The sequence below is a fragment of the Coregonus lavaretus genome (genome assembly GCF_964263955.1).
Source record: "Coregonus lavaretus genome assembly, chromosome: 10".
In the NCBI taxonomy this organism is placed as follows: Eukaryota; Metazoa; Chordata; class Actinopteri; order Salmoniformes; family Salmonidae; genus Coregonus; species Coregonus lavaretus.
The window spans coordinates 40,123,417-40,141,087 of NC_139997.1; the positions used below are offsets into that span (position 1 = coordinate 40,123,417).

The 17,671-nt window shown below is 40.1% G+C and overlaps 1 protein-coding gene across 1 annotated transcript in view; it reads right to left on the reverse strand.

Moving 5' to 3' along the window:
- Window positions 1-9,922: 9,922 nt before the first annotated feature.
- Window positions 9,923-17,671, reverse strand: part of LOC311136006 (ephrin-B1-like) — a 73,632-nt gene continuing 65,883 nt past the window's right edge. Inside the window, exons 4-5 of the mRNA XM_084170065.1 lie at window positions 15,178-15,312; window positions 9,923-11,390 (exon numbers count right to left, since the gene is read on the reverse strand). Coding sequence (XP_084026191.1) covers window positions 10,999-11,390; window positions 15,178-15,312 — 527 coding nt within the window. The 3' untranslated portion in view covers window positions 9,923-10,998. The remainder of the gene's footprint in view (window positions 11,391-15,177; window positions 15,313-17,671) is intronic.

Below are 17,671 nucleotides of genomic sequence, written 5' to 3' on the forward strand. Positions count from 1 at the left end.
GTTTAAACCGTTGCTTATTGATTGTTCCATATATATATATATATATATATATATATATATATATATATATATATATATATATATATATATATATATATATATATATATATATATACAGTACCAGTCGAAAGTTTGGACACACCTACTCATTCCAGGGTTTTTCTTTATTTTTACTATTTTCTACATTGTAGAATAATAGTCAATACATTGGTTTAAGGTCAGGTGATTGTGGAGAACAGGTTATCTGAAGCAGCACTCCATCACTCTCCTTCTTGGTCAAATAGCCCTTACACAGCCTGGAGGTGTGTTGGGTCATTGGCCTGTTGAAAAACAAATGATAGTCCCACTAAGCGCAAACTAGATGGGATGGCGTATCGCTGCAGAATGCTGTGGTACCACACTGGATAAGTGTGCCTTGAATTCTAAATAAATCACAGACAGTGTCACCAGCAAAGCACCCCCACACCATCACACCTCCTCCTCCATGCTTCACCGTGGGAACCACACATGCAGAGATCATCCGTTCACCTACTCTGCGTCTCACAAAGACATGGCGGTTGGAACCAAAAATCTCAAATTTGGACTCCTCAGACCAAAGGACAGTCTAATGTCCATTGCTTGTGTTTCTTGGCCCAAACAAGTCTCTTCTTATTATTGATGTCCTTTAGTAGTGGTTTCTTTGCAGCAATTCGACCAGGAAGGGCTGAGTCACGCAGTCTCCTCTGAACAGTTGATGTTGAGATGTTTCTGTTACTTGAACTGCAATTTCTGAGGCTGGTAACTCTAATGAACTTATCTTCTGCAGCAGAGGTAACTCTGGGTCTTCCTTTCCTGTGGCGGTCCTCATGAGAGCCAGTTTCATCATAGCGCTTGATGGTTTTTGTGACTGCACTTGAAGAAACTTTCAAAGTTCTTGAAATGTTCCGGATTGACTGACCTTCATGTCTTAATGTAATGATGGACTGTCGTTTCTCTTTGCTTATTTGAGCTGTTTGTACAAACTTTTGACTGGTACTGTATATATATAAAGGTTTTTTTCAGATTGGAACACATCGTTGGTTTTCCTGTGAATCCATTGTTTGTTATCTTGTTGAGTCTTTTAAAGTAAAAGTAGAACTGATTCTCTCAAACGCTAGATAATATGTGGTCCTCCTGAGATGTGGCCCTCCTGGATGTGTTTAATAACAACATAGATCTCTTTATTATAATTATCATATTGAAGTGAGGGATCAGAAGAGCTGTAACTCTTTGTCTAATGGTAAGTCTGCTGCCTTACCGGATCACATGGCCCAGCACCGCTCTCTAGCTCTGCTGTTCTGTTATTAGATAAATAAATTGAGGTTGCAAGAAAGAGCGGAAAGTTCCAAAAGTTATCAGCATTAGCATTCACTTTTCACTTGAAGGGGTTGCATGAAACGATTTGTCCCTCCAGACAGTTTTTTTCACTCCATGAAGCAAACACATTTTTTATTTTTATATATATATTCTTGACAAGATATTTGCTGACAGTGGCTCTTATGAAACTTTTGAGATGGCAAAGAAATATGTGTAGAATATTCACAAACTTAGTGTTAGAAAGAGTTGAGGATGAAACATGTTTTGGGGTGTGCCTTTGCTGCCAACCAGTACCCCTGGTACATCTGTTTAAGAGGTGATTCAATGCCTCGTACAAACATCTAGCAAACCATATGAGAGACAGGACACTGTACAATTCAGGTCATATTGTGAAAAGGAGGGAGGAACACTTTTTCTTATTTTTCATTCCAATTAATACCATCAAAAATGTGTTTGATTGGATTTCCATTTGAAGTGATTGTGTTTGAGATTAAAATAATCAGCAATATCTAAATAAATGGTAACCTTGGAGAGTTGCATTTTTTGAAATGCTACAGTATACAGTTCAAATACTTGTTGTGGGCACTGAGGACTTCAGGGAGATAATAGGGATCACTGCAACAACACATGATTTGTTAATTTGGATCAATCTGCAGTTTGGTTGTCAAAAAGCCAGGATGCCAAATGACAGGATGCCTCAGCAGCATAGCTATACATAGTTAGCGACCAACATGCAAATACACGTTCATTACAAGACCTCCTGTACTAGGTCCAGCCACAAGAACAACATTTGCTCATCACATGTGTATTGTGCGCTGAGGCTCAGAACAAATGGATAGCATCAACAAAGCAGTCAGTGGAGAGGAAATGTACAATTAAACTCTCTTTCTCTTTCTGTCTCTCTTCCTCATCGGCCCTGCGATCTGTGCTGGCTGGAATTGCGTGGAGTACCAGCGTTAGCCTACGTATGCCGCCCAAAGTTCAAAAAGGTTGGAGTATTGGAGAGGACAGTGTTTCGCTATCACAGGTGCGTGATCTTTTAAATCAACAACAAGATGTCTACAAGCAATTGTAACAATAACAGGAAAATAGCTTCAAAAGCTTTGTCCAAATACTGGTGGACTCAACTAACAAAAGAATGGACGATCTAACCAGAGAAGGCCAAGACCTTAAGAACAGTTTGCAGTTCTCCCAGGGAAAGGTGGATGTCATGAAAGAGACTTGCAGCAAGATGACAACAAACTGTAAGTCTACATGAGATGACAATAGCACTGTCTATGAATCATTATTAGAGATGACTTGTAAAACAGACTAGAGCCCTCAAACTCAACTCTGGACCTCGAAGCCAGTTCCACTGCATTTTTTCATTGTTCCCTTCTAAAGGCGTCAGCATGCTTTCGTTCGGCTGGTCGGCTAGGCGAACATAATGAGTGTTCTCACATACTCCCTTCACCTGAAAAACGAGAAGAAAGCGGCAATATTATTGTTTGTCCATTTTGAGATGCCGTAGCCAATATACACTTCCTCAAAATAGTCAGAATTAATCTAAGATAACTCAAGAAATCTGTCATTCATTTTGACGTTTTTGCCGAGGAGATCTTAGTCGCGCAATTTTACATCTAACTAAGATGTTTGGTGCAGTATTTCTCAATAACAAAAATTGCATGAAAATGAGTCGTCTTTCGTTGACAACAAATACTAGAGTTGACCAATCACGGATAAAGGGACATAGACTTCGGCTCCCAAACTTTGGCTGGCCTAGAGTAAAGATGTGTGCCCGAACAGCCGAAATAAATCCTTACCGAAGTCCGAATTGCGCGTTCATTGTCCACCATCCCTCCCAAAAGCCTGAGAGGACTGAGAGCCAAGCTTCCGGGTCAGTAGCTTCAGCCCAACATCACATATACACACAAACATACACCAACTGACACTCACAAGCACCTGGTTGACTGACTCTATTACTGTAGCTAAATTACTGTAGCTAAACAATGTTTTTATTTTATTTATTTATTTCATATTATGTATATCTCAGATAAGCTACCCAGGAAAGAGCTAAGAATAGCCCATATTAATATATGTAGCCTTATAAATAAGCTTAATGAAATCAGTAACTTGCTAACATCTGAGAACATTCATATACTGGCCATTTCTGAACTCACTTAGATAATTCCTTTGATAATACAGCAGTAGCAATACAAGGATATAACATCTACAGAAAAGACAGGAATGCCTATGGGGGAGGTGTTGCAGTATACAGTGCCTTCACGAGTATTCACACCACTTGACTTTTTCTACATTTTGTTGTGTTACAGCCTGAATTTAAAATGGATTAAATAGAGATTTTGTGTCACTAGCCTACACACAATACCCCATAATGTCAAAGTGGAATTATGTTTTTAGAATGTTTTGAAATTAATAACAAATAAAAAGCTGAAATGTCTTCAGTTATTAAGTATTCATCCCCTTTCTTATGGCAAGCCTAAATAAGTTTAGGAGTAAAACGATTCGTAAACAAGTCACACAATATGTTGCATGGACTCACTATGTGTGTAATAATAGTGTTTAACATGATTTTTTAATGACTACCTCATCTCTGTCTAGCAGTGAATTTCAGATACAGATTCAACCACAAAGACCAGGGAGAATTTCCAAGTTGCCTCAGTTGCCGGAGAGGAAGGAAACCACGCAGGGATTTCACCATGAGGCCAATGGTGACTTTAAAACAGTTACAGAGTTTAATGGCTGTGATAGAAGAAAACTGAGGAAGGATCAACAATATTGTAGTTACTCCACAATACTAACCTAAATGACAGAGTGAAAAGAAGGAAGCCTTTACAGAATACAAATATTCCAATCAGTTTGCTGTTTTCAAAAATATTGCCATGGCCTTTTTCTTTATTAAAACAGAATTCACTAGAACATGTTTTCTAGCCAACCCAATTCATTTAAATGTTTAAATAATAGTTTAAGTGCACTTATCAGATGATAAAAAACATCTTTAAAAACGAGTCATTGGCTAGCTAAAAGTTTACTGAAAAGCTAGCTAACTAGCTGTTTAGCTGGCTAGCACACCCACAAACTCATTTTAAACATAATAACCAGCTAGCTAGCCCATTATCTTGTACACTATTAAATGAGTTGCAAGCCAGCTACAAGTGATGTCAAATAACAAGATATAATGTCTTCTACAGTGGGACTTGCACTGCAACATGCAGAATGCAAACGGCGCCGTGCTGAAAATGAACAACAAACGTTGAGGGTGATTTTCTCTAAACAGCTCATCAGAGAGACCTCCATTGTAACTAGCTAGCTGCGCTCAATTTTAACAGTTAATACACAAATTATACATCATTTTGAAGCTATGAATCTCCTCTTTCCAGTAGTGTATATAACTTCAAATGTGTTTAGGGGTCAATGTGACTGATTATGATTTGCCACTGGTCTTACACAAAGCTAGAATGACTATGTATGCGGATGACTCCACAATCTACATGTCAGCACCCAAAGCCAGTGAGCTCACTGAAATTCTAAATCAGGGAGTTACAGTCAATATCAGAATGGGTGATTAATAATAAACTGGTCTAAAACTAAAAGCATTGTATATGGTTCAAAACATTCTCTAACACCTAAACCTCAACAGGAGTTCTGTATAAAGGGTTGAGCAAGTTGAGGAAGTGAAACTCCTAGGTATAACACTGGATGGTCAATTATCATGTTCAAATCATATTGATAAAGTTGTTGTGAAGATGGGGAGGGGTATGTCTATTATTAAAATATGTTTTGTGTTTTTTACACACAAATCAACTGTACTCGTTGTTCAGGCTCTGGTCTTGTTCCATCTTGATTACTGTCCGGTAATATGGTCAAGTGCAGCAAAGAAAGACCTAGGAAAGCTACAGCTGGCTCAAAACAGAGCAGCACGCCTTGCCCTTAACTGCACATACAGAACTAACATCAACAACATGCATGCCAGTCTTTCCTGGTTGAGGGTTGAGGAGAGATTAACTGCTTCTGATCTACTTTTTATGAGAAGCATTACTGTAATGAAAATTCCAGATTGTCTGCATAATCAAAGAACATTCAGCTCAGACAACCACACATATCCCACAAGACATGCCACCAGGGGTCTCTTCACAGTCCCCAAGTCCAAAACGAATTCATGGCAACGCACAGTATTATACAGAGCCATGATCGCATGGAACTCCCTTCCATCTCCAATTACTCAAGCAAACTTCAAAATTACCTTTAAAAAAAGATCAAACAACATCTCATGGAACGGCAGGGACTGTGAGGGGTCACACAAACACACGCACACACAAACACACTCTAACACACACATACTTTTTTGTTGTTGTATTGTTTGATTATTATTATTTATTTATATTTGTATTGTTTTTATATTGCTGTATTTAAAGTTTGTGTGACTGTCCTTGTCTATCAGTGTATCAGTGTTTTGTTACTTGTCATGTTTTGTGTTTTTTGTGGACCCCAGGAAGAATAGATGCTGCCTCTACAAAAGCTAATGGGGATCCAAATAAACAAACAAATAAAGAAACTCTCTCTGGGCTTAATGGCAGATGAGCATATCTTCCCCCAGGCTGTTGCCTATAATGCATTACTCTCAGATAGAGGTTGGGTTGGGAATCTAATTCCAGGCATGCCCTCCAAGTGCCACTCCATGGCTGCAAGTTGTCTGGAGTATCTCTCAGAGAACATCATCAGTTTTTGAATTCCCGGCACAAGGCAAATTACATACCGTATGTGCTTCATATTGGACCCAGTCAAGTATTTACTTAACATTTTGCATGTTAAAGAGGAGAGAAACAGAGAATCTGTGAATCCAGCAGCACTCTCTGAGCCATCTATTTAAAACACAGGCTTCAGATGGAACACCTGTTTTACAGAGACAGATCATCAAAGTTTTGGATGTAAAATAGTGATAAAACAACATTTATTCTGTTCAGCTAAGAAATGTGGCTGTCGAGATATACACTGCGTGTACAAAACATTAGGAACACCTTCCTAATATTGAGTTGCACCCCCTTTTGGACTAAAAGGTGTCGAAAGCGTTCCACAGGGATGCTGGCCCATGTTGACTCCAATGCTTCCCACGGTTGTGTCAAGTTGGCTGGATGTCCTGTGGGTGGTGGACCATTCTTGATACACACAGGAAACTGTTGAGAGTGAAAAACCCAGCGGCATTGCAGTTCTTGACACACTCAAACCGGTGCGCCTGGCACCTATTACCATACCCCATTCAAAGGCACTTAAATAGTTTGTCTTGCCCACACACCCTCTGAATGGCACACATATACAATCCATGTCTCAATTGTCTCAAGGCTTAAAAAATCCTTCTTTAACATGTCTCCTCCTCTTCATCTACACTGATTGAAGTGTATTTTACAAGTGACATCAATAAGGGAGCATAGCTTTCACCTGGATTCACCTGGTCAGTCTGTCATGGAAAGATCAGGTGTTCCTAATGTTTTGTACACTCAGTGTACATTGAATTGCTTTTCAGTGGTGCCTTGCGTAAGACACACATTCTGCTGTGTATGGTCATTGCACCATATGTTATACATTTTTAAATAAAAGACAACACCAGATAAATTCCATAGGAAAAATTTATTTATCAATATGCAATATCAGGATTTCAAACTTGGCTCATGGAATTTCCATTCCATAGTAACTGGTTATGTTGAACACGGGTTGAAGCTGCGTGTGAATGAAAGGCTAAATATATGAACATGGACGCGAAAAAACACAAATGCACTGGGATTGCATACATGTACATTGAAAATGATACTGAATCATGAACAGAAATAAAACGATGACAATAATGACTTACTGAGGGCAGGGAAAGTGAGCAACCAGTCACAATGAACAAGCCACTACTGTTTAAACTGTATTGAGTAGGAAAACTAAACCAAATAATGTAGATATTACTCCCAATAGCATGGAGTTGTCTAAGTTCACACACTTCAGCTATCAGGTTTCTAAGCACTGCTGTAATATTTTTCAACTGTGCGAGTGGCCTGGCCACCATACACAGCACAGCATAGGTTGGCTGAACTTGGCTGTGTGGCTGATAGCTGAGGAAATGTCTGGGGCTTGAGCTGCTTTCTCATTAGAGAGAGCCAGAGATAATATTGTGATAATCTGCAGAGGTCAAGAGAGCGTGTCCATTTCACCTTGAGGGGTGTCGAAGGACTGAGATGTACGCTGGCCTTATTTATTTCCCAAAGTCGCAAGCTCAGCAGAGCTCCTCCGAGCATGATGCTTCCCATTGGACTCTCACGACTAGAGATGGAATTACTGTATCCTTGGTCCGTGAAACCATACAGAGAGTTTAGGGAAACTTGCACGGACCAATGCTCGGAATAATATACTGCCCTCAAGATGTCCAGAATAATGTACTGCCCATCTGACTATTTCTAATCAGCATGGGTAAAACATTTATTTTTTACCTTTGGAGCATTTGATATTACTCAGACTTATCTTGATCAAAACATCAAGGCATCAGGTATTTACTTGGTTGCTCACCCTACCCTGTTTTTAAGTTCACTAACAGTTCCTTCGATTTCAAGAGGTGACAGTGTCACATAGAAAATCTATTAAATGTATAGGAGAGTATCTAGCCCTTCTCTAGACTCCCAATCCAGTCCCCCACCCACCCACAAACAGTCTGTGAAAGCAAGAATGAAACTGAGGGGGAAATAATCTCTCATGTTGAATGTATGTGGTGAACCATGATACAATTTTCTTCTCTCCTTGCAAGGCCTGGCACTTAAACACACGCTCTAAGAGATTGTGTCACCTATTCTTGTCAATTAAAAAAATCAAGATTCATACAAAATGTATTTCCAAAAACACACCTATTTATAAAATTATGCATAAAAAAAGCTAATTTTACGTTCATAAATGGGGCTAAATTAAATGTAACTTTACAATTGTACTTTTTCACATATTTACATTATTTTAGGCCACTTAACTACCAAAACTAAAAACAAAAAACAAACAATAATAAACACGCAGTAAAGAAACATCACATATTACTTCTAGGACTACAGGGTGTTGTGTTACTGTGAATAACTGAAGATCACACAGTGGTGTACACATTATCCTAAACATTGTGAACATGACCATTGTGTAATAAACTATACCTTTACCCAATGACAAACAACACACAACAATAAAACAATGCTTGTTCAATAGCTAAAGAATTAGGATTCTGTTTGTCATCAGTTTGTCATTGACTTAATTTGAGCTTTATTCTTAACACTTTTTGATAAAACGTAGTTACAGTAGAATTGTGTTCAAAACAAACAAAATATGTTTAAAAAATGTCATGGCAAATCATGGTTAGAGTCATTTTTGTATATGTTGTAGACATAATTTATTTCTGTAATGTAGGTGATAATGTACAAGACACTTGGAATACAAAAGTAAATTTTTCAAGGCCGTTTTTGAGCGAAACAATGTTAATTTATCCAAATAAATCCAGACAAAAAGAAAACTAAAAAAAATAATCAAAAGAACAGTCAATCTGCTCTAACCCTCAAACCCTGTCTATAGTCACGTCCATCTAAATAACAGTGAATCTGCGCTCTTATCTGAAACAATGCCAACAAACTGGTGGCACATGTCCTGCTCTCGCTGCTAAACTTCTTAATAACTTAAAATAATCTCAATGTTATCAACATGAAAGTATGCCAGAGTAAATTCTACTGTAAATACATGAGAGTATCTATCTTGTTTCAAAATAAACACACACGACTAGACTATGGGACCCACTTAAGTATATGGAGATAAGATATTGAAACAGAAAACGTGTGATGATTCATGTTGAAAACGATTTGGTACCAGTGTAATCTTGCCTGGTCTTTGAGGATGCCAGGTGATAGGAATGGTAGTTCTCCTCCTGAAGACACCAGAGATGTTTTAGCGCCATCCCGTTGCGGTTGTCACAATGGTCAAACTCTTTAGGAATTTAAAAAGTATTTTTGTGAGTAGGAACAGTTTAAGATAAATATGTCCTGTATTGCAATTACGTTTGTACAACAACTTGTAATGTAGTAGAATCATCACTTACTTTAAGTGTTCAATCTGTACCTCTCTCGTCTGCGCTGTGTTTTTTAAAGGTTTGGTTTTTCCATCATAGCACAGCTGAGGAGAATAGAGCTGGTTGCCAAACTCTTTCCATTGTCATCCATTCTCCTCAAACAAGCTTTTATGGAGATGCACAACACACTTTGGACATTACCTGCATCCACTTCTCATTCTGAGCACCTGACTGATCCAGGCACCATGTCTATGTGACCATGAAGAATTCAGACTCAAACATGAATGTGGCAAACAATAAAACCATCCTTAGCTACATCCCTAGCATTCCACTGTCTCCGGGCGCAGAACTATCACTACAAATGTCATACTGTTCGGTGAACGCAAATCATTCCCTCCGAAGCCATCCAATTCTTCTGAGACCACGTCATTTAGGTGGGAGCAAAAGGCTCTGCTCCTTTGATAACATCTTAATTGCTTCCACACTTTTTTCTGCTCAAATAAATTTGATCTTGTTATTCTTTTTCACAAAGGGGAAAACTCGGAGCAAAAACCCTCAAGGCCGCTCAGACACAAAAGTGACCTGTCATTTTGAAACATAACCTTTTCGTTTTCTTTAAATTGATTTCAGTCATGATGACCTCTCACTGCAATTGAGTATGAGCTATTTGTCTTTCATTAATTCACATCCAGGGTGAGACACATTCGTTGCTAGTTTTTCCCCCCAACAGTTGCATACCTGACTTTGCCTGTTCGGACACGCTTGGAGAAGTATAACAGGAGACACGTACTGAACACAATTATGGGACCTACATATGTAAGTGTTTTTGTTTTTTTATAACAGAAAGAGTGGACAACCTCAAAATAGCCATTAATGACACAGATCCTCCTACATGTGACAAAGTATCAGTAAAGGACACATGAAAATATTAATATTTACCATAATATAGTATGTATTAACTAGATATTCAGTAGAAATATTAATATTTACCATAATATAGTATGTATTAACTAGATATTCAGTAGAAAAGAAACACAACGTTGAAGGAGCAGACACTAGTGAAAAGGAAGCTACTGTAGGTGACTGATAAAAAACAATAGTGCAGGTAAAACACATTGTTGTGAAAGGGAAGTGTGTTTTGCTGTCATCACACTGTGCCTTTTTCTGTCTCTGAGCAAACCATGGAGGTTTCATTACAGGAATGGAGCCCATGAGTGACAGCCCTATTGCAAGGTCCTTTGTTTGTGTAGTACCCTGTTTGCAACTTGTCTCCATTGTCAGAGTGAAGGCTTCTCTACACCATAGGCTTTACCATCTTACAGTCTTCTCAGACACACAGTATAGCAAAACTTGGGTGAATTCAAATTTCTAGCAAGAAGCAGGAAGAGAAGACGACACAAACCCTCCAAAACCTGACTTTGGCCTATCCGGAAACATAAAAAATGTTTCAACCACTGTGTCCATGACAACCTTTTTTTCATTTCTGTTCTTGTGTCACTATTTTGAACATCAAAAGTGTCTTTCAACATCAGATGGACAAGGTAGTAAAAGGTAGGCCAGAATTCTCCCCTACAGCAAACATCCTAGACATAGTCTTTGCCTCAGACCTTGTAGTAGATGTTGGCTGGGCTTTGCGCTGGCATCTCCTGGACTATATAAACCGGATGGCCATAGTCCCCGCTCACCTTCTCGTAATGGGGGCAGTAGTTGTTTTCTGTAGTCCGTAGCGGGATGATGATGTCACTGGGTTCGGAGCCGGCGTTCCCAGAGCACTTGGGGCTGGCCAGCGTGCTGAGTGACAGAGCGGTGGTCCGCTGCTGGGTGTGCTTGCGGTTCCTCTTCTTCAGCTTGATCAGCAGGACGATGAGGATGATGATGATCAGGAGGAAGATGACGCATCCCGCCCCGATGGCTGCAAACAGCGCTGGCTTGGAGGCAAAGATACCCTCCGCTGAGTCAGACGAGTCTGACTTGTTGTCCTGGTTCATGGTGTCTGTTGATGGAAGAAAAAAGGAATCAGTTAGCAGCAGGGAATGAACGAGCAGTGGTCTGCTTGGCAGACTGTCAGACAAAGCTGTACTGTTGCTGATCATGATAGAGGTGGAACCCTGCAAGTGTGCAAATGGGTTCTCAATGAGAAAAACGGCTTCTTCCATTATTTCTCTGAATTGACTGAGTAACTAGGGGCTTCCTGACTGTGTGGCCTTTGTGAGCATGTGGGGGTGTCAGTTTTCCACAGATGATAGCTCATTTCTTCTTGGCATGCATCTTGAGAGCGAGGGGAGGATTAAACTGTGTATGTTTAGCCATATGTTAAAACTCCACATGAGGGGGTAAAGGAAGAGAAACTGTTTAAATGTATATTACCGGCTCGAGGGAAAAGAAAACACCAGTCTCTCATTAGACACAGAGGATGAGGACTGAGTCCAATTAGAGTGGCATGCCTATTTCCTGTGTGGTCCTGAAGCCTCCCTCCCTAACCCTCCCTTCCTTCCTTCACTATTTATACTCCACTGCATCCCAGCTTTGCCTGCCTGCCTGGAAGCACAGCTTCCACCGCTGCCTGCCTGGGAGCATAGCTTCCACTGCTGCCTGCCTGGGAGCACAGCTTCGAGGGCTGTCTGCCTGCCTGCCCTCCCAATGCTGCTGCTGCACAGTCAAACCGGAGGCTGCTAGCTGCGTTTACACTGGGGATGGAGGGATGGATTCCACAGTGAACCAAACCTCAGCTCTTATTATTTGTTATTTTATTTTGCAGGGTAAGATGACCTTGATGAAAGGGGAAGGAAATCCCATTTCAAAGTTGGCAGATGAAAAACAACCAACTATTGATCGTACATGAGCCCAATGTGTGTGTGTGTTGAAGGCAATGGAGGTGATCAGTGTCTGTCGGTCCCCACTGCTTTTATTTTCCTGCTTGACAAAAATATGTTGAGTGAACAAAAGACTAGTTTGTTCTCGCTCACATTAATGAAGTCAAGACCACCTGCCAGTTAATAAGAGGATGTTATCGTGACATGGAACATTAGTTTTCCTCAAGATCGTCTGAATGATTCTGAAACACTAGAATTATTCAAATGACTTCTGGGTGAACACATTTGCACATTTGCACCTAACTGTAGACCCATGCCAACACTTCAGAATGTTCTGAATAATTTATAGAAATCTATTCTGGCTATCTCTCTACCCAGTTTAATTTAGATGTTGAGCATGAATGACTGTACAGTACGTGTTATTTATCATGTGTTTTCCTCACATTCTACGGAGACCGTTTCTGCTTCCAAATAGCTTAATAGCGCAGGGAAAATGTGCATACAAATTAGGTTTAACCTCTTTGTATTACAGAGGCAAAACAACATTTTATATTTCTATCGATTGAATGATTGGCAGAAGGAAGCAGTTTCCCTTGTTAAAAGCATTTTTCTGCTACATTGAGAGTATGCTTAGTCCCCTCCTGTACTCCCTGTTCACCCACGACTGCGAGGCTGCACACGACTCCAACAACATCATTAAGTTTGCTGATGACACGATGGTGCTAGGCCTGATAACCGACGACGATGAGACAGCCTATAGGGCGGAAGTCAATTACCTGGCAGTGTGGTGCCAGGACAACAACCTCTCCCTCAACGTTAGCAAGGCAAAGGAGCTGATTGTGGACTACAGGAAACGGAGGGCAGAGCAAGCCCCCATCCACATCGACGGGGCTGTAGTGGAGCGGGTCGAGAGCTTCAAGTTCCTCAGTGTCACACATCACTATGGAATTAACATGGTCCACACACACCAACACAGTCGTGAATAAGGCATGACAACGCCTCTACCCCCTCAGGAGGCTGAAAAGATTTGACATGGGCCCTCAGACCCTCAAAAAGTTATACAGCTACACCATTTAGAGCATCTTGGCTGGCTGCATCACTGCTTGGTATGGCAACTGCTTGGCATCTGACTGCAAGGCGCTACAGAGGGTGGTGCGGACGGCCCAGTACATCACTGGGGCTGAGCTCCCTGCCATCCAGGACCTCTATACCATGTCAAAGACCCCAGCCACCCAAGCCATAGACTGTTCACTCTGCTACCGAATGGCAAGCGGTACCGGAGCGCCAAGTCTGGAACCAAAAGGCTCCTGAACAGCTTCTACCCTAAGCCATAAGATTACTGAACAGTTAATCAAATGGCTATCCGGACTATTTGCATTGACCCTTTTTTGCACTGACTCTCTTACACCGAATCTATGCACACTCACTGGACTCACACACTCACACATACTTACACTGACACTCCAACACACACACATACTACATACGCTCCCACACACACAAAACACACACACATGCACATTGATGCCACACACACACACACACACTTTCACACTCTTCACATACACTGCTGCTACTCTGTTTATTATCTATCCTGATTGCCTAGTCACTTTTACCCCTACCTATATGTACATATTACCTCAACTACCTCATACCCCTGCACATTGACTCGGTACCGGTACTCCTTGTATATAGCCTCGTTATTGTTATTTATTACATTACTACTTCCAATTTTTTGTTGCAAATGTTCTTACTTTTTAACTCTGCATTGTTGGGAAAGGGCTCGTAAGTAAGCATTTCACGGTGAAGTCTACACCTGTTGTATTTGGTGCATGTGACAAATAAAATTTGATTTGATTTACCGATGGTATCTGTTCTCCTCTGTCAAAGCAGGGCGATGTTTCAACACAACAAAGGCAAAGCATTGTACCGAATATCTCACAATATCTTTTCACTTTATAGCAGAGGGATAAACCTTCCAAAAGTATCCCTAAATGTTTAAATGCTGAAGTATTTGTAAGTTGAAACGTATCATTTTGGTCCTGCTGGCAGCTCTGACAATAAACCCATGCATATTTTGTCTGCTGTCCTGATTGGCTTTGGATCAGTTGTGTGCGTTTGGCCGCGTTCAGCTGTGGAGCTGTGCAGACAGGCATGATAAACCATCGACCTTTATTACATTCCTCTTCACCCGAGGTATGAGAGCTCTCGGGTAAGTCAGACCCAACAGGTTGTTATGGCGGAGCTCTCCTTCCTTCTATGCAGTTAAAGGAATAGGACAGAAACAAAAGTTCAAAGAAACACACATCAAGAAAAATGACTGCCAAACCTTCACATTGAAAGAAAACCCCACTGTGGGAGACTTGGCAGCTGTCCATGATCAGAGGGAAGGCCACTTTTTCCAGAACATCTGATTTTATTTTGTCCTGCAGCAGAGCCAGAACCATTGGGTCCAAATGACTTTCTAAACCTATATAAACTTCTGCATTTTCTGCCTCCCTGTAAAAAAATACCATTCTGGTGACTGAAACCCTAGCAAAATAAATACAAATGGATCTATCCAATGTGCAGAAATCCTGCTCTTTATCTGCGGCTAGATCTCAGCCTAAATTTAAATTTTAAAGGTTTAAAATGTTCATTGCCACACTTGAGCACCGTGTCTATCCACATTACTACTCAGCATAATTAAAAAAAGTGGATCAGTGTAACTTTCTCAAACCAAAAGGGAAAAATATAATATGTTTGTGTGTGTGTGTGTGGCGGATGTTGTGGAGCATTGTACAGAGAAAATGCACTAAGAATGGTTTCACAGTGTGGGATACAGCATTGGAAGCAAAACCATTACCTTTTGGCATTGAACGTTACAGTCAAATCTTGAACACTGATAATAAGGACTAGAGCACAAAACAGGGAAACGGGTCATACTGCGGCAAATACTCATTTTCCCACAAGTCTAAGCATCCTCACCTTTGTTGCCTGGCTCCCCGGCCCCACCACTGCCCCCCTTCTTCTTATTTGGGCTGGTGGTTGTCTCCTTCCCAACTTTTTCCTCTTGGCTGGGCTTCTCTGTTATCACTGGGTCCGGTACAACCGTGTTCGGGTCTGCAATTTGGACGAAGAAAGTCAACAAAGTTAGATTCCAATGTGAATATTGTACATGCTGTTGGTCCTTTTAGTATCATTTTCCAATAATGATTTGAAATGGGGTGAGGAATGGGAGCCATAGTAATCAGTTCCTTTGACCCCAATTTCATGTCATAATTAAAGCCAATTACTATAAAGTTTGAGGCATGACAGTCTGTCCTATACCCTCCCAAATGAAGCTATAAAAAATTATGTAACATCTCCTGCCAAAAAGGCATTAGTCACTTTTTGCGGTAAGACTTTACTTGACACTTAGCGTCATAACACGTTATGACACGGTCATAACCATGTCATAATATGTCATAACAGCTGACATAACTTGTCATAACCTGTTAATTGGTCATAACACTGTCATGCCATATATTTAGACCTGTTGTGACATACAGTATATTGCATTATTTTATGGCTGGTTATAACACCTACATAAGAGTGTAAAAACCCACAAAAACTACCACGGTAGTTATTTGATGGCTAGTTATGATGCCTACATAAGAGTGTCAAAACACACAAAACCTACCACACAAGGCAAAACATTCCATTACACCATAGCCTACGTGTCAACAGTATGTTTATGTTTGTTTTTTAGTGATCATATTAAATCATTGTAATTGCGCACACATTGATGTCAGACATGCACCTACCCAAATACTCTGTTGCTGATGACTGGGATGAATGCAGGAGCAGATTTCAGGAGCAGGACAAGACACCCTCTTTTTGACTGATGACTGATATAAGTGCATGTGCGTGATAGGCCTATCTGGCTTATATGATTATGATGGTCATAATGCTTCTTGACAGTTTCATAAAGTGTATTTTCTTAGTCCCAAGTAAAGTGACACAGGTTGGTCATAATGTTTCTTGACAGTGTCATAAAGTGTATTTTCTTAGTCCCAAGTAAAGTGACACAGGTTGGTCATAATCCTTTATGACAGTGTCAGATTTTCTATAAGTTATTTAAAATATGATGAAAAAAACATGGCTGTAAAGAATTCATTACAACAACAAAGGATTTTAGAAACAAACTTTCAAACGAAAGGAAACTTCTTAACAGGGAAAACAATAATTTGAATAAATGTGGGTTTTGACACTCTTATGTAGGTGTCATAACCAGACATAAAATAATGCAATATAATGTATGTCACAACAGGTGTACATATGGGTCATGACAGTGTTATGACCATATTATGACAGGTTATGTCAAGTTATGTCAGCTGTTGTGACATATTATGACATGGTTATGAGCAGTGTTAAGTAAAGTGTTACCCTTTTTGCATTGTTCCCCTGAGTGCCATCAATGCAAAAGCATAAGGGGAGTAGTCTGAATACACTGGCATTAAGGGAGATTTCATTGACTGGGAAATCATTGAAGTGTACATCAGAGGAGGTTGGTGGTAGGAGCTATAGGAGGACAGGCTCATTGTAATGGCTGGAATGGAATTCATGGAACAGAGTCAATGCAATATATAGAACAGAGTTTCCATATGTTTGATGTGTTTGATACCATTCCATTTATTCCATTCCAGTCTCTACAATGAGACTTTACTCCTCCCACCAGCCTCCTCTGGTGTACATATGCTGTTTTACTGCCCCTCCTCCCAAGATAACTTTGAGATCTTGGAATTATTTGACTATAATAGTTTGTAGAAAAATTTGTAAACTAAATCAAGTAAACAAGTAGAAGTTAAATGTCCAATTGTTCTATTTTTAGAATGGCATTTTTAAGAGCCCAGATGGAGGTTTAGCTGGGCATAAAATAGTATGGAGGTTTAGCTGGGCCTAAAATAGTGTATAAGTGATCATACAAAATATTTTGCTGTGACTCTTATAGTTGAAGTCGGAAGTTTACATACACTTAGGTTGGAGTCATTAAAACTAGTTTTTCAACCACTCCACACATTTCTTGTTAACAAACTACAGTTTTGGCAAGTCGGTTAGAACATCTACTTTGTGCATGACACAAGTCATCTTTCCAACAATTGTTTACAGACAGATTATTTCACTAATAATTCACTGAATCACAATTCCAGTGGATCAGAAGTTTACATACACTAAGTTGACTGTGCCTTTAAAGAGCTTGGAAAATTCCAGAAAATTATGTCATGGCCGCAGAAGCTCCTGATAGGCTAATTGACATCATTTGAGTCAATTGGAGGTGTACCTGTGGATGTATTTCAAGGCCTACCTTCAAACTCAATGCCTCTTTGCTTGACATCATGGGAGAAGTAAAAGAAATCAGCCAAGACCTAATTGTAGACCTCCACAAGTCTGGTTCATCCTTGGGAGAAATTTCCAAATGCCTGAAGGTACCACGTTCATC